Raw genomic sequence first — 21,255 nt, forward strand, 5'->3', positions numbered from 1 at the left:
AAGCCTGTGCATGCTTCACTGTGTGAGTGACGACCTCCTCTCGTTCCTCTCCACAGTCTCATTAATGAGAGCTGAGATTTTACATCAGTGGTAAAAGGGCCATACCAGTGTGTCTTTGCATTGTACAATTTTGCCATCATGCACCATTAAAGAGTGACGTGGATCCTCAACTCAAGGCTCGGGCAGTATGATGATACATTAGGGTATTTAAAACATTTTAATGCAGCCAAAAAACAGATATGGACACAGTGTTATGCACTGTAGTGCATGAAAACACCATCAGAGGGCAGTAACATCGCAGCTGAGCTCAGTAAGCTGTGAAAGACTTGTGAACAAAGTACAAGAGGTGAACTGTTCAAGAGTAATCCAGGTTTAATAAAGTGTTAAAAAAAATATTTAAAAAAAACAACATATATAAAATATAGAAAAACTGTTTTTTATACTATACTGTATTTGTAAGGTATAAAAATAAAATGACACCAGTAAAGACCTGAAAAGTATGGAAAAACACACTTTGAAATACAAAGACATGGCAAAAAGGTGTAAAAATGGCAAACAGACTAAAATAAGAAAGAAAATACCAGTAATGACCTTTAGGACACACTGACATCCAAACTAAGAGCTCTGTATAGATCGAATGCTGCCCATCAAAGCCTATTTCAGTCTGTGCTTCTCTGTGAACTGATAGGTACAGAGGAAGAATGGGAAACGAAACCCTGCAGGCGTTCATCAGCTCCTCTGTGTTGTCATCAGGAACCCACCGAGTCTCCACTGAGCAGCAGCAGCACCCAGCAGAGCCAATTTCATCTCTCAGCGTCCCCTCAGAGGCTTGAATGGGATCAACTCCACCTGATTCAGCTGACTGCGGCGAACCTGACAAACTGGTTAGAGAGTCCAGACGTAGATTTGGACTTGGACATTCAAATTGGTCAGTTTGCTGCTCAGGCGACGTAACACTGCAGGCTTTTTATTCCAGGCGGATGCACCAGTGGGAGCTCAGCATTTGGCCTCATTGGAGTGATTGGTAGCTGCCAGCTGTCCCTATTACATTTGTACAGTTTTTGTGAATATTATAGCATGGCTCCTCTTGTCATTGAAAAATTAAGTCATTAGGTATGCTTTATATGTTTTTGTATTGTCAGCCAATGGCTTCAAGATTTTGAATGATTCACGTGAGATTAAACTGCTCACAGAACACGATATGCAGCTTACAGCTCAGTCACATTAGAGGAAAAAGGACAGCAACCTTCTGGCAGATAGGGAAATTTGTTGGTTGAATTGTTCGTTGCAAACTAAAAGACTACCCATAAGTTGAGCGTACAACACTCTCAACCTCTGGGCAATTACATTTGATTCCAATGCAATTGCACAGGTAGCCTTGTGGGATGGAACCTGTTGGCAAACATCTTGATGTATGCTCAATCATCCAGGTAAGTAAATTCCCAAAAGTTGATTCTGTTTATCTGAATGTAGCGTTTTCAGTGGGAGAAACATTTCATCACCCATCCAAGTGAGTTCTTCAGTCTCAGCTGACTGCAGGTTTCTCCAACCTTATAAACAGTATGGTACTCATGGCCATTGATCAGTGGTCTTCAATCCGTGATCTTTGATCAGTGGTTGTTGTCATGAGAATTTGCATATTAATGATTAACGAACTGACCTCACAGCCCATTGTTACTTCAGTGGTGCTAGTTTCAGTCATTATGCAAATGTATTGTCTATAAGGTTGGAGAAACCTGCAGTCAGTCACTTGGATGAGTGACGAAACGTTTCTCCCACTGAAAACGCTACATCCAGATGAACAGAATCAACTTTTGCCGACTGTCTACAAACACTTGCTGTTTGACTCAGACTGTCTGCAGTTGTTCTTGGATTGATTGGCGAAGGTTTGCAAATAATTTGACCGATTGCCAATACAATGCTATCATTCAGTCATTTTGCACCACTTAGTGCAATTCATCTGCAATGCATCTCAAAGCAGCACGGGACTCAGCTGGTTGCAGAATGGTTATGTTCCTATACAAATACCAGGTTGCTCAGTGCCTGTTTCATTCTGCTGTTAAATTGCCGTCCTGCAGCAACTACGTCACTATTTGTGGAAGATTTTCTGTTTGAAGTCTTTGAAGTGCCTATGTGACAACAGATTTTTAATGCATCACCGCAGTTAACTGCCTTATCAGCACAAACAGACTGCATGTAATTGCCAACTTCAGCAACTTCAGCCCATCTTATTTTCATGATTTCATTTTAAAGTTCACTGCACAACGTAAATGTTGCCTTCACCAGTTGTTGTAACCACAGATGTAAACTATAAAGAATGGGCGTGGCTCCCCAGGAACAAGAAGTGGAATAAACCTGCATTCTTTCTTATGGCCAGCAGGGGGCAACCCATCTTGTAGGGGAAAATGAAGTTTAGGGGCTCCACTTCACACTTCCTTTATGACCTGCTGATGATTTTATGGTCTCAGGTCCAAACCTAAAGTTTGACTGAATAAAACATGATGCTCATTTTATATAGGTTTTGATCCGATTGGGGTAAAAATGGTGCAGTCTACGACCTGTGAGTAAGAAGTTGCTGTTTATCTTACTTGAATAATACCTTGGTTACCTAAAAACCATACTATACAAGTTCAAGGAAATTCCCTGGAATTTATACGCCTCCTCAGAGTATTCACACATAAATGAAACTGAGCAGGAAACCTGCCGTCATCCAGCTTCAGTGGTGCCGGGGTGTTGTGCCAAAAAGTGATTGCCTGCCAAAAACTGATTTCCAATGTTTGCGTGTGTTTTTTTATGTGTAATATCGTTACATATGTTGCTAAATAGACTTTGGTGAACAGGTATTACAAGGGGGTTATATATAAAATTAAAAAATTACCTGTTTCTCAAGTATCTTTGTGACTGTGTTATTGCACTTACATTATAATCAATCAGCTCCCTTTTGTCCACTTAAAATATATTTACAGAACTATTTTCACATTTGTTGCAATTTCAGCTGTCCTCTTGGCCAGAATACTCTTAAAAGAGACATTTTTAAAGTCAACAATATTTTTTTAACTGCATAAATAAAGGATACATAAAACTCACTGCCAAAAAGTGATTGCGGCTTCTACCTTGTTACAGGAATGTTGTTTGTTGCTCAAGATGACTTGATATCATTCATGAGGGATATATTTGACATATGTTTCACATATTATACACCAACAAGTTATTTATAGCAGTTTAAATACAAGCAATCAGTTTTTGGCAGACAATCAGTTTTTGGCACAACACCGGCTCTCTCCTTCTCCTCAAAGTTTCAGTGGACGACATCTTGATCCACATTCGGCAGTTATTATTTTGATTTTCTAAAGCAACTCTTCCAGCTTCTAAAATGTGAAAATCTGCCACAAATCTTTGATGTTGGGCAAAGTGTGGTGGTAGTCGTGATGAAAAGATTTCTAGCATTCACTGTAAACCTTATGAACTGCATTCATTTATGGTGTTAATTACCTTTCAGTTTTAGATCAACTGTAAAAAGCTTTTTTGTTTCTGTCTGTAAATAAATCAGACGACCATGTGTCTAAAGCCATCAGGAGAAAACCAGCAGTTACGTTCACTTTTAAACCCCCGCGTTATATGTTAGAAGCACGATACAGACGATGCATACAGGCGATAACTGTCCGACTGTCGCTCTGACAGTCGATAATTATTTTTTCTGAGTTCCAAGCAGATTTTATGAAGCATGTAATTTTCGAAGGACAAAAGCTTCAGGTAAGTTGGTTCGTTTCCTTTATTTCCACTGTGGCTTCTGGAGAAACAGAGAGGAAAACTCCAGGGCTGGAAAGATAAGGGGCGTTAATCTGATCCATGTATGTGTTTGGACCCTGGAAAGAAGCCAGAGTACTTGGAGATATCCATCCAGATAATAGGTGGAGCACAACTCCACACATCAGGACAAAGGCTGGATTCAAACCCCAGCAGTGGTACTCAGCACTGTGCAAAAGTGCTGAAACGTAGAAAAAAAAACACTTGAACACACTGAGTGAATAAGGCTGGTAGCAAAAAAGCCCTTTGAGTGAGAATCCTCACTTGGTTACCTGCTAAATTAGCCTAGAAACTAGAATTATTGGTCAGACAGTTGCATTAAAAATCCTTCAACAGCACCAACAAGGTGCAGACGTCCAGTTCTGGGACTTCAGTAAGCTGAAGTGAAGCTGAGCAGATAGCTAGCAGCTGTTTCACCTGCAGCTGGAAAAACCTGGTTTAAAGCTAAAATGATTCCAACTCAGTTTCTATAGAGTAAAGATTTGCTTTATTATTGTTATACAGAATATATTTGTAGTTTTGGAATTTTTGATGATGTCATCATGGATAGTAAAAATGATTCAGTTTGAGCTGCTGTGTATTACACAACCACAGCTTTGGTCGAGCAATTCTTGCACTTATTTTAGGAATTATCGGGAAAAAAACTTGCAATGTCTGGCATTTTTACTGCTTTTTCCCATCAAACACAACATTTGCCTCTGTCAGTGCACCCCAGGGTGGCTGTGGCTACAATGTAGCTTGCCATCACCGGTGTGTGAATGTGTGTGTGAATGGGTGGATGACTGGATGTGTAAAGCGCTATACAAATACAGGCCATTTACCATTTTGATTTGAATAATCAGCCATAACACCTACGTTAAAAATAAATATTTTATTTGTTTCTGGAACAAAACTTTAGCTTTAATGCAAACATTCCCCTCCTGTTGTCAGCAGCTGAAGCAGAACAAACCACAAACTGCCAGCAGAGAGCGAACGAGTGTCAGCTGTGACCTGCACAGGTGCAAGAATCCACCAATAGGCTTAAAGTGCGCAGGAACGAGTGTGTGGTTTAACAAACTGAAGTCTGTGAGGTTTGGAGGCCAACACTGACGCTGGAGGAGAGGACGTTTCAGCTCAGCCTGCAGAAGGAATGTGACGGCTTACAGGGCTAAGTGAGAACGACAGGTCTGAAGAAAATTACGTTAAAGTTTGGTCTATTTATGCTCTCTAATTAGGCTGAGGAACTCTTCATGCTGGAAGCAGGTACTGAATGCATGTTAACCTCTCCTCCTGCCCCAGTGTGCTAGTGGGGGATCTCAGAGCTGGAGGTTCGTCACTAAAACGGAGGTAGCTGTGTGGTTTGCTTGTTTTGGCCTTGTCCAGCTGCTTTTTAAGGCTTTACTTTTCTAGTTTGCACAGTTTTTTTAGGAGCTCCCCATTAATGTTCAGTCCTGTAGTCCAGAGCCCTGATGTCCTCTCCTGCAGCCAGCTTCCTGTACAGCTCAGACAGCTCATCAGGCCGCGGCATCTTCGACTCCGGCGTGCAGGGAATATCAAAGTCTGACGACTGCTGAGACTCCGATTGGATGATTCCATCATCCCCCTCCTCCCTCTGTTTCTGTCCATCCAGCTCTGGTTGGATGATCAGGGTGTCGGGTAAACACGAGTCCATGTTCTGAGAGGAATGATTGGACTGCGAGCCGGACAGTGTCAGGCTGAAGCCATCAGGGGCAGTTTCTTCGTCGCTGAACAGATCGGGTGTCTGCGAGCCCGTCATCTCAGAGCAGCAGGACTGTGGTTGGCTCCTGAGGCTGTTCTGGCTGTCGGTCAGAGTCTCGGTGGTGAAGAAGTCCTCCCACCTCGGAGGCTGAGGTGAAATGTCCTCCGGCTGTCCGGCTCCAACCTTTTCCTCGTCACCTTGCTGCTGCTCCTCCTCCTCCTCCTCCTCCTCCTCGCCGTTGGACTCGGTGCAGTCGACGTAGTTATGAGCAGCAGGCTGGGCATCGGTGATGGTCAGCGGTAAAGACTCCTCCACACACACAGGGAGTGCTGTTGTTTCAGGAGTTCCCTCTACTTATAGAACAAAAGAAACAAAATCAAACAACAGTAACAGTGAAGTAAAAAAAAAATAAAAAAATACTGCAACAAGACATCACTTCCTGTCGTGACATTCATATCCTACAGCGCTCAGGAAAATTAAAGGGCCTACTCAATCATCTCAGCCGAACTTCCTCAGACCTCGTGAATCCATTTCAGCTGCTTTGGTGCAAATCAAAGTGACAGCAAGTAACTTGCAGGTTTACCTTTTTGTACTCCCAACTTCTTCCTCACTGGTGCCACATCGAGCCCATCAAACAGCTCATCGTCGCTCTCTGAGTCTGAACACACAAACACACATCAGCCTCGTTTTAATGACTGGTCTAGCTTATTGAAGCACCACGGCACATTCCTGCTTGTTTTTCAAACGCTTATAAAAGCGTCGCCTCCTGTGTTTGTGTGAAGAAGCTGAATGAAGGGCAACGCGTGAGAGGCAAACACTGGGCCACGCAGTGATCTGTAAACAAGCGTGTGGCGGCAGGCCCGCGTGCTGTTATGGAGAGCACCTGTCATTACGAGTGTGTTTGTGTTACCACAAGTAGGTCGCTGCACCCTGCTGCGTTTGAGCACTCCCAGAGGTTTGTAAACAAACGCCGCCTCATCAGACTGCTTCCTGCACATCAGCTTCAACCTGATCAGACATGCAGAAATGGCATCGTGTTAAACTGTTAGATTATTCAATAAAGACAGCAGTAAAACCCCTTAAAGTTACCCCAAGTTACATTTGATTATAAATCAAGTAAAAGTAAGTTTAGACTTTTACATTTGTACAATTAAAATGAAGTCGACTCACATCTGTGTGACTTCAGTCAGTGTTCGACCAATGGGGATGACACTGGGGTAGATGTTCACCGGCTGGAGGTATGACAGGAAGTCCTTAATCTGAAAATCAGGAGAAGCATAGCAACAGAAACAACATGAAGTCATTTTAAAGTGGACTACTCTTCCAGCTTTGACTCTGATATAGCAGCGTTGCATGATTCACAGTTCAAAATAATTCTTACTGATATCATAGTAGTTCTTAGTGCAGTCTTCTTCTGATTGGCTGCCCCTCATAAACAGAAGGTTTGAACAGCAAATGGGTGGGGCTTTGGTTTCATTGTCCAAACAGAAATAAACATGGCCTCAAACATTAGCACTGATACGACACAAGTATATATCTACTCATCATGGGCAAGGAATATTGGGATAATTTGGGGTTTTTAATTCTCCGAACTGTTTTCCGAACCAGAATGGAGTGATTGTTTACCACACATCTTTAACGACTTCAAACAAGAAGGTCCTAATACAATACTGTGTGAGTGGAAGTGCGTTTACCTCGGAGTAGGAGGAGTGGAAGCTGAAACAGGCTCGATATGAACTGCCTCCTGTCCTGCATAAACACACAAAAATACATTTGGAGCACAAAACCAAACTTTATTTCTAATGAGTGCATGACGCTGGAGCTGTTCTTACTTTATTATGACGCTGGTCTTCTTGGTTCTTTCTCCAAACCACATCGTGGACGGTTTGATGCTGATGATGCGAAGAGGCGTCCCATCAGCAGCCGTGCATCCACACGGCAGCCGGTTTCCTTGGAAAAACTCTTCGTCCTACAAACAAAAATTCCAGATAAAAACGTAGTGTCGCAGGAACGGAAAGAATGAAAGAAGAAAAGATTTAGGTTTTGTATCAGAAGTGGAAATGGTTCGTTATCATAAAAGCAGAACTACCACAAAGTTTTTTTTCAGAAATATTGGAGGTTCAGGAAAACAAATCTAAACTTCTGAAGTAAAGGAACCACGAATTTGTTTGTGAGAGACTAAAACTGGACCTTTGGGTGTCGACAGGCGTGTATCTGAGTCCTGCGGTCGGTTGTCACGTAGCTTAGGATCTCCGGCATCTTCTTGAACATCGCCAGAGTGTTGACGTGGATCTGCAGGAAAAACAGTGGACTTCATGTTACAGTGATGATTATGGGGTTAATATTTCCATCCATGCATCAGTTTGATGTCTGTGGTTTACCAGCTACTGAAGTTTTACCCACCATGCCTCTAAACTTTTCATTAATAAATACACAATGTAGATTCCAGAACTGTGTTTTAACATGTTTTATTTTATTTATTTATTTTATCTTATTTTTTATTTTATTTTGCTTATGCTATTTGTATATGTAAAGCACTTTGTGAACCCTTGTTTTATGTGAAAGTGCTTTATAAATAAAGCTGGTATGGTGATGAAGGAAAGAAGGCTGACAAAAGAGACCTGTGTGTTGAACTCCTCTCCCAGGTTGATAAACAGGTACTCGTATCCATACGCAGCTTTACAGTTGAGCCACACAACGTGATGAGGACTCTGACTGATCCAGTTTCCAACCAACTCAGAGATTCCGGATAAACAGACCTCCTACGAACAAACGAACGAACACACACACACACACACACACAGGCTCAGATACCGATTAAAATCATAGAAAACTGACTGCTTCTAATTCATCATAATCATCCTGAGTTATAACACAAGTTATAACAAACAAGATTTTTGTTTGTTTTGTTTGAGGAAATTTCAGTGAGGTTATGACTTATTTACAATAAAAAGTTCATGTACTAAATATTAAGTTTGAGCGAGGTGTACTTAATGAACTGGCCCCTGTCCCTGTGTGTTAACTGTATATCTCAGCAGTGACTGAAAACCAGCACGTACCCGCGATGGGATCTGGTAGAAGCGCGGGTCATAGAAGGTGGAGTCCAGATAGATGCTCTGAATGTCTTTGACCCTGTGAAGCGCGACACAGCGGCGTGAACTTAGTGCTCCAAAACAATCCGCATCTGAAGCTTACGTGAGCTGTCCAATCACAGCTCAAGAAGAAAACGCATTCCAGACACAGCGAATCAGAGAAACTCAGGATGAAACAAGGATGATGGCGATGTTTGGTGACTGACCTGCTGCCCGAGTGTAGGTGCTCCATTCTGGACACGTCTCCGACAGGCAACCTGAAGTCTCCTGTATACAACACGTTTCCATGGGAACCCTCAAACAGGAACCTGCGATACAAACAAACTACCAATTTGTTTGGTCTCCAGTTTTCTCACCTGATCATGTGACCCCTTTAAAGTGTACACAGAACGCATTTTGAATTCCTCGAAGTCACAGACATTAAAGAGTGAAGTTTATTTAGCCGATTATGGAAAAATTAATAAAAACGGGAGCTTCATACTGAGCAGGTGGGAGGGGAGGTGAAACTGAATTGTTTGTAGAAGAGATGTGTTTAAGTTCTCCTGGGTCTCCTGGTTTTTGTTATACTCTGTAACAAACCCACAAGGTTACATACTTTCTCTGATTCTAGCTTTGCTGACTTATATTGTAAAGGAACCTGGGGCACCTCTGTCAGTGCGCCCCAGGGTGGCTGTGGCTACAATGTAGCTTGCCATCACCAGTGTGTGAGTGTGTGTGTGAATGGGTGGATGACTGGTTGTGTAAAGCGCTTTGGGTCCTTAGGGACTAGTAAAGCGCTATACAAATACAGGCCATTTACCATTTGACCCTGAAGCCACCTTATATCATATATTTCCTGACCAGCTGTAACAAAACCTCAATAAGTAAAAGATCAGAAGATCTAAACAATAGATTTCTCTGTGTGAGTTGTGTTCTGAGTTGTGATTAAAGTTTTGGGTGTTTTGTAAAGGATCCGCATGAAACTTGGGAAGAGTGAAATCCTCCAAACATACAAATGTTGGTGGAAAATTAAACTCACATGACGGAGCCGGGACAGTGACCTGCTGGAAGCAACGTCACCACGACCTCTTCTTTCTGTCAGGGTTAAAAACAACAAACTCACACATATGGATGACAGGTTGCATCTACAGCTACATGTCTGACTTTTAGTAGTTTCAAATTCGACACAGAGCCAGACTCTGATGAGTACCCAGTACCTCTCCTGATGCTTCGTCCACGAGAGAAATCTGAGTCGGGCTCTCAAGCTCAAGAGGAACCTGAACAGATGATTCATCAGGAGAGATAACGCACGTTATATATCTTCTGTTTAAATATTTAAAAAACAATCTGATAAAAGCAGAGATGTGTACTCACAATGTATTCCTCCCAAAAAGCGTACTTTGGATTGTTCAGCAGCAGCTCTTTGGTTACAAAGGAGCAGTAAAGCCTCACAGTGCGACTGCAAACAACAAACTTATATTCAGCCCTGAGTTACACACTCATTAAAGCAGTGTTAGGTTTTAATTTCAGGATTTCAGAAATTGATTAGTTTCAGAGCAGGAACAATTCATCTTTCCAATCAACCATGGGGCTGCTTGATGCCCATAACGCCCACAACAAACAGCTGAACTGCACCCTCTGTGACATAGTAACGTTTCACAGTAAGTTTAAAAGATGGTAAATTAGTGCAGAAAGGTCACAATTGTAATTCTTCACCCGAAGTCTGAGACAAATCTCAACTTTGACTCAAATATCTGAGCATCACTGGATTAAATATCAGTTTAACAGCACCCAGGCTTCACCTGAACTGCAGCTTCCTCTTCAGCAGAGGTCCTTTCAGCCCTTTCATGTGATCTGTTCAGTGAAACAGAGAGGACACCCGCCATCAGGAGGCCACACATGTAATATGTACCGTTTCTAACAACTCGTCCGGTGATGTGCAGGCGCCAGGCTCACCTTTGTGACAGTGTGAGAGGAAATATGCCCGGGCATGTAGGTTCTCCCTGTCGAACCGGTCCAGAGAGATGGTGGGGTACTCCTTCATCCGACCCGCAAACGAACTCATCTTCACTGCGACTATTTTATTTCAGTTTCCTGTTAATTGTTCATGCGTACTTTTTAACGAAACCAACATATTTTTATTCCCAATACCGGTTTGTTTGTTTGTCCCGCCCACGGAACTGAGCTCCCCTTCTTCGCTTTATTTTTAAGACCATTTAGCCAGTACTACCGCCACCCAGTGTCAACACGAAGTCCTATATTCCCGTCGAGCTAGCGAACTCTTATCCAGTGGTATTTCATCAGAGTGAGTTTAAGATGCTCCAGTTTCTCATTTAACATTAATATAATTTTTCAGCCACCTCCCCAGAATCTCTTTTCTTAATATTATTATCACCAGTGAGATGGCATGTCGTTTGTGGCCATCTAATGAAACTTTGTGACCGCTGCCCTCCAACGTAGAAGAAGAAAACTCATGGTTACCAGGTAACCAACAAGCGCAGGGTCCGTCCAAAAGTCGTCTAAAAGATTTCGAAGCAAATTAATTACAAAAAGATGTAAATGAACAAACAAAACTTTTACAGATCTTTTACAAAAATTTTGGTATCTGTGGCGCGTCTGTAGGCAGAACTCTATTTAAAAAAGCCAAATTATAACATTTTTCTAAATGCAAATGAATTTGATATTTTTATTTACTTGTTGTTGTTTGTGTCTCGATCTTTCCGCATGGCTTACATATGGACATTAATATTTCTGACTTTTTTCTCAGAATTCTCCAAAAGAATAAAAAATGGCCACTTTTTTCCATGGTGGCCCTAATCCTCTTCCGTACTTACATGTAATACAAAAAGAAAAATGTAATAGTTTGGGGGGCTATCCCAGCTACGAGTGAGAGGCAACAGGTTTTAAATTATTTAAAAGATTTTTAAAATAAAATGGAGCTTTTAAGATTATTTCAATGCCGAATTTACTGGAGGAACCGAATGACACGTTTAACATCTTCTGCAGTATCTAAGGAGCTACTTTTTAATAAAATCTAAAAAGAACTAAAATGATATTTAACCACTTTGTTAAGCCAATACCAGTTTTCAAGAAAGTCCAACAGAATATTTTTATTGCATTAGTATAAATAAATACATACATACATACTTACATAAATAATACAAACTTAAATGTACAAAATACAGTATTTAAAATCCTGCTTGTAGGTATTAAATCGAAATAACTTCCAGCAAAATCCGATAACTAGCGGGGAGATCTGTTTGTATGGGCTTAAAACCTGGGCCCTTGTGCTTTTGTTTACATCAGGCTGGAGCCTTACTGTGACCTGTCGTGTTCACTGATAACTGAGCCAAAGTCCATGTGCAGAGCGGAAGGACGCTGAGAGCTGCAAATCTGGAAAACGGAGCACCAAAAAGTACAGATCAGATATTTTAGTAATTTAATCATATATTCTCTAACAGATTAATTAATTCAGCACTGAGCACACAGTTTTCTAACCCTGTAAACCATCAGAGCTGATATAATATGAAAATAATAGGGTTTTTATTTCCATGAGAGTTAGACAGTAGTTAGCAAAACCGATTTAATTATCAAACAATCAGTTTTACTGATGGTTTATAGATATAATGCTTGTGTAAGATGTTAGACTCAAGGCCCGAAAGTGAGTCACGTTATCTTGAAGTGAAGTTGTATTCTGAGAAAATGCTTCAGTTACGTCATTGCAGGAATTTTTTTTCTAGAACAGATTTCAAGCAAGCTCACTCATGAGTTTCTCTTTCTTTGGGTCTGTTTTTCTGGGATTAATCTCAGGGCCTGTCACATTGCCCTCATGTGATGCTAACATGAGGGGTGAGATTATGTATGGGCCCACTGCTTCTCAGATCTCAGGCTTCCCCCACCTCAAATCAAACCCAGTGGTTATTTAGCTGCCCCTGGAGTGTGTTTATGCTTATTAACTTGTAATTAAAGAAAGTTGATCCGGCCTTGCTACAGGCAGGAGGTGAGTGAAATACCATTACTTATATTACAGGACTGCTTTAAGCTGCTATGACAGAAGTCTTTTATTCTTCACACAGAACTCCATTCAGAGTTTGAGTGATTTAACTTAGCAGGGTGCTGAAATTGTTACGGGAAAATTTTGCTTTTAAATTTTTAAAAAATCGTTTTTGTTTACCTGAAATCGTTGTTGTTGTTTTTTTAAAGAAATGTTTTGTATAAAATAATATATTTACCGCGTTAAACTGCAAAAAACTTAATTTAAAAAACAATTTGTTAAAATAGCGTGCCTATTAGTGGCCACTGTTACATTACTCTTACTTTTTTTAGACACGGCGCTTTTGGTTATAAACGGCTTTCAAATTGCCGGTTTTGTTTGTGTGTTTGTTTGTTTTGTTGGTTTTTATGGAGTTCGGCCTAAGCGTCGACCCAACAATAATTCCACTCGCCTTTAACAGCAGAGAGCTTTTAATGGAAACTGGAACTCCCGACATTTTGTATTTGCTGTTTCTTAGAGGGCGCTCGTGAGATAGTCCGCAATGGACGGCGACACAAAAATGTAAATGTTGCGTTGTTACAATTATCTTCTGAAAATTTTCATCGTATTTTTAAACAAATATGTTTTTACAATGACAAACATCATTCTACTTTAATTTTTCACAGGTTTCAAGTGCAGTTAAAAAGCATTTCTGTGCTTATTAGGGACGTCACAGCACCATTACCAACTTTACGGCAGCTGCCATTTTGATTTCAGGCAAGAAGGCGGCAGCATCAGAGAACTTGTAGCAGCTACCTCTTTGTACCATTACGTTCACTCATCTCAGTCAACTAAATATTCTGAACACTTAAACGTCTCCACTATGTTTTATGTACGCATGTTTATCGTCCATAAATATGTGCCATCAAGAGTTGCCTACTGTCGTAAATACCTTACCAGGCAACTCAGCAAGCATTGGCAGAATAGGTAAATTTGTTTCACAGCGTGAAAAACTAAAACGTAGTGTCGTTTTATTTCAATGAAGACGCAGAATAAATACTGTGTTAGCGAATAATACAATAAAATGTGACCTTTTAAAGCTATAAGCAAGTCTAAGTAACTATTTTAGCCGTGTACCTCCACTCACTCCTGCTCGCTGAGGCGCGCCCCCTGTTGCGCTCCAGGGTGAAGTGCAGCCATTTTGAGTACAGTGGGACCGACAGGAAGTGGAATGGCTATCTTACAGATCGGCTGTGATAACAGCTCGATGCGGACCTGCCGGGCTTTCATTCCCTTTAACTGTGACCCTGATTGCTCTGAAGTTGATTCCAGTAGAGTCAACACAGAAGTGGGAGGCAGGTATGTTTCACTGGAAGATTTAGATTAGAGGAAGATTTTTTGGTAAATTTGTGGGCTCTTCTCGAGCAGCCGGGGAGCAGTTGTTTGGAGTTAGCTTAGCTCAGATCACCCGCTTCGGTGCTGGCCCTATAACGGGTAAATCTCAGGGTAGCTTACACTACTGAAGGCAGCTTTAAGGTTACCGTCTTCTTTCCATTTCTATGCATGCTTAATAATATCAATGGCTAAGATACGAGCTCTTCTCCAGCGTTTTCTCCTCGTAGTGCTAACATATGGTCGTTAACCCTCAGGTGAAGCTAATGAGCTGTTTTGAGTGAACTTGAGCGATTACAGACACGATAAGCTATATACTGAGCCCGCAGAGTGCACAGCATCAATTTGAGTCAGACTATGTTTTCAAAGCAGATTAAAGCTCTTTAATTTCTGTGTGTTGGAGGACAGTTCAATGCTAAAGACTTTGAGATTTCTGGAAATTGGTATTTACTGAAACAATAATGATTACTAACAAGTTATTTTAAGTAATTTCCTGTGGTTTTTTTATTGTTTATTTTTATACAGCTTGTCTGTGGTTTTATGTCCCTGTAACTTAAAACCAACCATTACTGACAAGAGAGACGTTTTTGACCAAAACTGTGGTCCTGCTAACGTGTCAGAGGTAAATAATCAAACCTTCATCACATGGGACTTCGCTGTCAGGCTGTTTGTGCTTAATGCTTTTTTCATTACAGTAACACACCGTTGTTACATTTATTAAGCTCTGAGCTCTGTAAAACGTGTAGCACTCTACAAACATTTGTCCAGGTTAAAGCTGATTGATCACAGCTGTGGGAACGTGGTTCCTATTGAGAGTGCTCCTTGGAACCTTTCTGCTGGTGCCACAGTTGCACAAGAGCAGGATGATTGAAGTGTGCACGACACAAGCAAAGAAAGGACATCAGATAACACCCGTGTGTTTGCACCGTGAAAACGCAGGCGCACTCAACTCACGTCGCGCCACATTTTGTCTGAGATCGAAACAAGTGATCTCAGAAACGTGGCATTTACAGTGGAATAGAGTTTTAAGCATGTTTGATGAGTTTAAACACTTTCTAAAGTCAGAGGTTTGTGAGAAAATCGTACATATTAAAGCAGCACACATTTGACAAAGATTTTTTAGTTTTTCTGCTCATAAATCTGATGTTATAGCCTTATACTTTTTCCTAGCAAATTCTCGCTGTACTCTGAGAATGACCACTGTTATGACTACACAACCTCTCTCTCCTCCTTAGTTTTGCCTGTATCAGCCCTGGTGTGTCTTCATGTGTTTTAAAGTGCAGATTTAGATATTTTCCTCTGATTTGTGCCGGTATGAAGCTGTGTTTGCGTTCTTCCTTCTGGATTTATCGGGGTGTCATTTTTGTTTTTCGGTGCCTCTGTTCAGACTCAGGGTTTCTTGTTAAGCGGCCTAGTGAATCACAAGGCTTAGGAGGAATGTCGCCTTGGGCCGACCATACGCTCGGTGATAAAGGAGCTGTTGTTTTGCACTCTTGTTTTTTCTGCTGAGAAAGCTCAGCTGAGGGTTTTATTTCCTTTCCTGCTGCCTTTTCACCCAGAAAAGAAGAAACGTCTGCAGCCGCCTTTATGAAAGTGGTGCTTGAATCTGCTGAGAGGATGCATCTGTGCCCGTGTGGCGATGTCGTCACCCTGCAGGCTCACATTTTATAGCTTTAGTAAAGTTTAGCTCCACATTGCCAGTATTTCCTGTTAAGGCCCTCAGACTGCAGAGGAGTGACTCAGTGATCAGTGGGACAGCCACTGTGGGCACCACAGTCTAACGTCCACATCTGGCTTTTGTTCATTTTTCTAAAACCAGCTTTGATATCGGAGTCTGAAGAAACTACACCGAATAAAATCTGTGACAGAAACGTGCGCTGGTGCCGCCGACCTTTGACACCAGACTCCTCTTCCAGGATTCAAGGAGCTTTGTCATTTGCATCACATGTTAACATGAGGTGGAACGAAATTATGTACACACGGTCCCGGAGCTAAAAGAAACAAAATAATGAAGAAACAGATTTTTTTTTTTTTTTTTTAAAGTAATAAGTAGTAGTTGTTATTTTTGTTTTTTTAACAAACAGAATAACAAGTAATAAAACAATACGATAAATAAGTATTGCGACTCATGAGTTAAAATAATTTCCTAATATGCTCATCCTTTTTTAAACACTCATGAACTATATTTGTGTTTTTTCTTTAGTCAGGAACTCTCCTGAGATGAAACTCTTTATTTTTGTAACGTTATCAAAGATAACAAGAACAAACAGGATAAAATTAAAATCTGAGCACTCAGAGAAGAAACGCCAAGCTGCTACGTTCTTTATAGATGGAATTCTCTAATAAACACTTTAAGTGTTTTTAAAGGCTTTACTAAGGTGCAACACAGGAAAATCTGCAGCCTGGAAGAGCCTGGAGGAGGCCGCTGTGTCACCAGTGTAAAGATTTAGCGGTAAATGTGTCCTTATTGGTGTTTTTATAAAAACAGAAAATAAAATGGAACGGGCAATGAGGCTGCAGGAGGGTTTATAAGTCGGGAGGCCCGAGGTTCAATTTTATTTATTTTATTTTATTTTCTGTTTTTATCACTGCATCCCTCACAGGGGTTTCAAAGGTTCTGTTATAGAGAACAAGCATTGCTGCTTCTGAGGGGATCAGGTGGAATCTTCTTCCAGATGTGGCTGGCTTCTCTGTGCCTCAGCCACAGCTGTCACTTTGTTTTCTATATAAAGTGAATTCTGCTGTGTATGAAATATTAATGGTGTTCATAAGAACTGTGCAGCAGCAGGTGTTTGTTTCAGTTTCACTGCAGAAGCAGAGCGTCGTTTTCTGCTTCTCCTCCCGGTTTTCCATCACACTGTAAAGTAGTGAGGTCAGCGTGTGAGCAAGCAGCGACAGGTTCATGATCTCACTTAGCGGCCTGTGAACCGTCAGACTAACGACACACTGTAACTCACAGCTCTTTAAAGGAGTCTGTGAGGTTTTGATTGGAGCTTCCTCTTTCTGTACCATTCACTGTATCGATATCAGCAGCTGTGGTTTGTTATCTATCCTAAACAAAGAGGAAGTGAAGCAAGAGGAACTACAGTGTAAATCTTTCTGACGTATCCTTTGATTGGCGGCGGCAGCAGCGGCTGACCACTACTGACAGACAATCATGTCGTTCCTCTGAGAGAAACTTTGACACTCTGATATTTAATGCTTTTCAGGGAGCTCTGCCCACGCTACCTCTTGTTAACAGTCTCTGTTTTCTGTCACTAAAGTGAAGGAGGAGCAGCAGCAGCCTACCTGGTCCCTTTAGCCCACACCTCTATAATGTCCCCACGGCTCCGCCCACACTGACCGTCTTCTCCCCGGCGTGCAGAAAGAGACAGCTAGTATGCAGCAGAACTGTCGCAGCTTTTCCACGAAGTGCCGCTGCTGAGAAACGATCAGTCGGGGCTGTACTGCCGGCGCCGCCATGGATGACTTCACTACAAGGACGTATGGCACGAGTGGCCTGGACAACAGACCGCTGTTTGGAGAGACGTCCGCTCGGGTATGATGTCAGCCATTACTGATGTTTCTACAGGAGAGCGACTGGGCTGTGTATAAAGAGCAAAAGCTGCTGAGGACTACTTTCAGCAGCGGATTAATCTGAATGTTTATTAACTGTTGCTTGTACTGAAGTAATTCATTAGAGTCACTTGAGCTGAAAATGATCAGTTCTGATCAGCAGTGCGTACTGCTCAGGGTGATGCACTCATCTGATCTGTTTCTTGCAGGATCGAATCATCAACACGGCGGTGGGGGGATTTACGTCTGTGGTGGTTCTGGTAAGTTCCGTATCGTTCATACAGACCTAAAAAATGTCACCACACCTGCTCTGGCACACAGGAAGAAGCCGCTCCTGAGTGGGCAGAGGTGAAACCAGCCAGTCTGGCAGCTGCTGCTCTTCTCCTCTCAGTGCAGTGTCTCAATTTTTTATTTTTTGTCCCTGATCACATCTGTCCATCAGCCAGAGACCTCTTTGATCTAAAACCCATGCTGCTGGTGTCCTGAGACAGAATTACAAAGCCTGACCACTACTACTACTACTACCACTACTCCTTACTCTGAGCTTCAGACAGACAGGCAGTCTGTCTGAAGCTCAGAGTAAGGAGTAGAATAAAGGAACTCAACCTTGGGATTATTTTCATAACTGTTAACGGCATCATTTAACATTTGTGCAGCTAAATTATCCACCAGGTAGCTGGATATCCTTACCGGCTAATGATTTGTCAATCACAAGCTGTGAACCAATGAGCATACCTCACGTAACCCTCCTTTCAACCAAACCAAACCAAAATTCACCAGCTTTTATCTTTTCTTCAGTGTGCCTAAAAACGTGGGACTGAGCCAGTAAATTTATCAGAAAAGTGTTTCCCGAGGGTCAGCGACATCTCGCCCTGGAGCTATTGGCCATATTGGATGTGATATTAAAAACAGGTCGTGAGGGGAGAATGTTGTTCCCAGACCTGGTGTTGTTAGGTGAAATCGTAGCCGTCTATGGTTTCTTGTAGGCTGCACACGCGACATCAGCATATCTGCAAACACTCACTGTGTGGAACGGCATTAAAACCCCAAAAAGTGGGGGGCAAACAGAAAATGGAACATTTACCTTCAAAGTAAAAGTTGCACATTTTGAAACGTGAGCCCTGAGATGAAACCCTTACTTTGAAGGACAACGCTTTCAGTTTGTGTCGCATGACCAGAATGGACAAGTTCATGTCAGCTGACTGCAAAACGGTTGCACGACCAAAAGTGTTAGCAACCACCGCTATCAGAAGTCTTTACCATCTCTGGCTGCGACTGTCGCTTCATGCAGGTTGTGCTCAAAAGAACGTCCAGAAGAGTGACGTATGTTCACTAGCATTATTTTTATTCATGAGCATTTGTTTTGCAGGTGACTGTCATCTGTTCCTTTGTGTTTCCCACGATGCCTCCGCGGCCGCTGAACATCTTCTTCGCCGTGTGCATCCTGCTGACCTGCAGCTCCACGTTAGTGCTGGTAAACAAACATGGCCAAATGCTCACGCAAAGGTCGCCGGGTCACAGAAGGGAGCCTTTAAACGTCTGTTCTGTCTTGCAGATATTCTGGTACCGGCAGGGCAACCTGGAGCCCAAATTCAGGAATTTGATCTACTTCATGCTGGCGTCAATCGTGCTGCTGTGTATATGTGCCAACCTCTACTTCCATGACGTCAGGTAAAGGCAGGGCCAAGGAAGCGGGAACAAGGGAACACGTGGCCTTCATGAGCAGGACCAGCGTGAAGGAGTCGCATGACCAAAATAATAACTGTTACATAAACTTGAACCTGGTGTGGAATCAGCACCAGTGGGAACTGTGCACAGAGACTTGACTCAGTGTGGGATGATGATGATGATGATGATGATGTACTGTAAGAGGCGACAAACTGCTGGAGCACAACACACAGTCGACTGTTTACACGCACGAAAAATCCACCTCTGATTCTCAGAGTCACTTTAAATCTGACGTCTTTTACATTTATCTTTCCTTCACTCTCACGTTTGATCTGCAGTTCTTTAAAGATATGAGTTTTGATCATTAAATGCCATCAAAGGTCCCATTAACAGGACAGCAGGAGGCAGGAATGCAGGCTGGATGTCAGAGAGCTCCTTGACTCACCAGCTTCGCTCTGTTTTTTCCCAACCCACTCATATTTAAGGGGCCGACAACACCAGAGAGGAAGTGTCCAAAAACAAAACCTGTAGTTCCTCTAGTGGCCACTAGAGGCTGGCACCAGCAGTGAGTCAGTAGACTCCCTTGTTAAAACACAGAAATAAACACATTTTTATCCTGATACAAACACTGTTCAAACCTTTAAACAGCTGCAGCAGAGATGAACCATGGTGGTGCCCAACAAACCTGAGACGTCACAATGGCCATGTCCATCTTTTATATACAGACTGTGGACATTATGAAGGCATGAACATGTTTTATCCTAAATCTACTTCTAAAGTGGACTCTTCAGAACAATTCAAACATAGAGAAGCTCACAAAGGGAACAAAGGACCAGGCCACTGTCCTACCATAACCTCATCTTATCTGTTAGTCTGAGAATCTGCTAATTATGGATTATAGTATGCCATGCCACCACCACCCCTTCTCAGGAGAGCAAACGGAAGCTAATGGTGGTGTGTGGTCTGGTACCATTAATTAATATAAAAACCCATAGTGGTGCATTCAGGGGGCTTTCTGTCCTCAGCCCAAATTCAGATGTATTCTGCTGCTGTTACCTGCTCAGGTGAGAACCAGGTGGGCTTTTCCTTTAACCTGGAGGCTGTGAGCATGGAGGGAAGCAGCTGTTCAGTACTGTAGACGTTAGCAGGCGGCTGTAGCAGCACATCGGAAATATGCAAACCTGTGTTTTCTCTGTCTGTCGGCTTCTGATAACCGTGTATGTAATTACTGTCCACATGTGGCTGAGAGGATTTTAAGTTGGATTTAAATGCCGAATTACACCGACTGCCAATTCTTTGCACTAAGCATTTCTAAATCACACACTCTCTCTCTACCCTTTTTCTCTCTCAGGCCAGCTGTAGCACCAGTGGAAATGAATGAAAGCTTTGTAAATGGCTTTACCCATAAAGCTGTGTCGCTGTTATTAATCGGGCTGTTTCAGATCCATTCAGTCCTCCTCAAGCATCCATTCCTCCTGCTGCTCCTGCTTTATGACCTGTTATTCATATAAGGTTTTCAGTTTTCCAATTTTCCAAAAAACACCATCGAGAGTTTAAAAGCCTTCAGATCCTCTTTTACAATAAAGTTTAAAATAAAAACAAAACAAAAAAAACAGGAGCGGGAGGTTATTTTCCATCTAAAGTTAATAAACCTGAGTCTAACCGAAAGAATGAAGACACGTTTGGTAGGTTGAACGATGATCAGGTAGAATCTGATTCGTCCACAGCACGAGGCAGCATTAGCAACCAGGGAACAATGGCAAGAAGAACCCTGGTGCTTAATTAGTTTGGAGTAAATCCTCCAACCGGCCTGTTTAAAGGGCCGGTTCGCCCAGAATTACCAAGCCAGACTATAAACTGGATTCCTCATTAATCATGCAAGGCTGCTTTTGTTTACACCAACCGTAAGAAATCACTGCCTCTGTGGGCAGCTCTGACTTCTGACCAGTTCAAGCAAAACTCACAAAAAACATCAAAACCAGCAGCACTCCCATCTCTGCGCCATCTGTTGGAGTGAATGCTCTCTGAGGGACTATTTTCAGCTGCGGATAAATCCAGCGGGTGTTATAGGCGTTACCAGCTGTGAAACA

At 42.1% G+C, this 21,255-nt stretch overlaps 2 protein-coding genes across 5 annotated transcripts; one reads left to right on the forward strand and one right to left on the reverse strand.

The window, feature by feature from the left end:
- Nucleotides 1-4,663: 4,663 nt before the first annotated feature.
- dclre1c (DNA cross-link repair 1C, PSO2 homolog (S. cerevisiae)) lies at nt 4,664-11,044 on the reverse strand. 2 transcript variants are annotated; one of them, XM_006781010.2, is made up of 15 exons: nt 10,534-11,044; nt 10,380-10,431; nt 9,952-10,036; nt 9,795-9,854; nt 9,617-9,672; nt 8,805-8,906; nt 8,566-8,638; nt 8,128-8,268; nt 7,697-7,798; nt 7,339-7,475; nt 7,201-7,255; nt 6,677-6,765; nt 6,417-6,514; nt 6,090-6,164; nt 4,664-5,856 (listed from the first exon to the last, which is right to left on the reverse strand). In XM_006781010.2, the coding sequence occupies exons 1-15, from the start codon at nt 10,640-10,642 to the stop codon at nt 5,225-5,227; spliced, it is 1,866 nt and encodes a 621-aa protein (XP_006781073.2). In that variant the 5' UTR covers nt 10,643-11,044; the 3' UTR covers nt 4,664-5,224. The 2 variants fall into 2 exon arrangements, with proteins under 2 accessions (XP_006781073.2, XP_006781072.2); XM_006781009.2 differs by having other exon boundaries at nt 4,664-5,859.
- Nucleotides 11,045-12,463: 1,419 nt separating this feature from the next.
- tmem243b (transmembrane protein 243, mitochondrial b) lies at nt 12,464-20,778 on the forward strand. Of its 3 annotated transcripts, none has more exons than XM_035907129.2 (5): nt 12,464-12,577; nt 17,206-17,480; nt 17,707-17,757; nt 18,867-18,971; nt 19,053-20,778. In XM_035907129.2, the coding sequence occupies exons 2-5, from the start codon at nt 17,403-17,405 to the stop codon at nt 19,170-19,172; spliced, it is 354 nt and encodes a 117-aa protein (XP_035763022.1). In that variant the 5' UTR covers nt 12,464-12,577; nt 17,206-17,402; the 3' UTR covers nt 19,173-20,778. The 3 variants fall into 3 exon arrangements, with proteins under 3 accessions (XP_035763022.1, XP_006781076.1, XP_006781077.1); XM_006781013.3 differs by lacking the exon at nt 12,464-12,577 and adding an exon at nt 13,783-13,909; XM_006781014.3 differs by lacking the exon at nt 12,464-12,577 and adding an exon at nt 13,789-13,909 and having other exon boundaries at nt 17,307-17,480.
- Nucleotides 20,779-21,255: the final 477 nt, after the last annotated feature.

Source organism: Neolamprologus brichardi, chromosome 17 (genome assembly GCF_056152115.1).
Source record: "Neolamprologus brichardi isolate AB-2024 chromosome 17, ASM5615211v1, whole genome shotgun sequence".
NCBI classification, from domain to species: domain Eukaryota; kingdom Metazoa; phylum Chordata; class Actinopteri; order Cichliformes; family Cichlidae; genus Neolamprologus; species Neolamprologus brichardi.

Excerpts from the sequence above, each read along its gene's own strand:
- dclre1c (XM_006781009.2), bottom strand. The coding sequence starts at position 10,642 with ATGAGTTCGTTTGCGGGTCGGATGAAGGAGTACCCCACCATCTCTCTG. Across the intron at positions 10,037-10,379 it reads AAGAGGAAGCTGCAGTTCAG|TCGCACTGTGAGGCTTTACT; the intron begins GTGAAGCCTGGG and ends TGTTGTTTGCAG. Across the intron at positions 8,907-9,616 it reads CACTGTCCCGGCTCCGTCAT|GTTCCTGTTTGAGGGTTCCC; the intron begins GTGAGTTTAATT and ends TTTGTATCGCAG.
- tmem243b (XM_035907129.2), top strand. The coding sequence starts at position 17,403 with ATGGATGACTTCACTACAAGGACGTATGGCACGAGTGGCCTGGACAAC. Across the intron at positions 17,758-18,866 it reads TTACGTCTGTGGTGGTTCTG|GTGACTGTCATCTGTTCCTT; the intron begins GTAAGTTCCGTA and ends TTTGTTTTGCAG. Across the intron at positions 18,972-19,052 it reads GCAGCTCCACGTTAGTGCTG|ATATTCTGGTACCGGCAGGG; the intron begins GTAAACAAACAT and ends TCTGTCTTGCAG.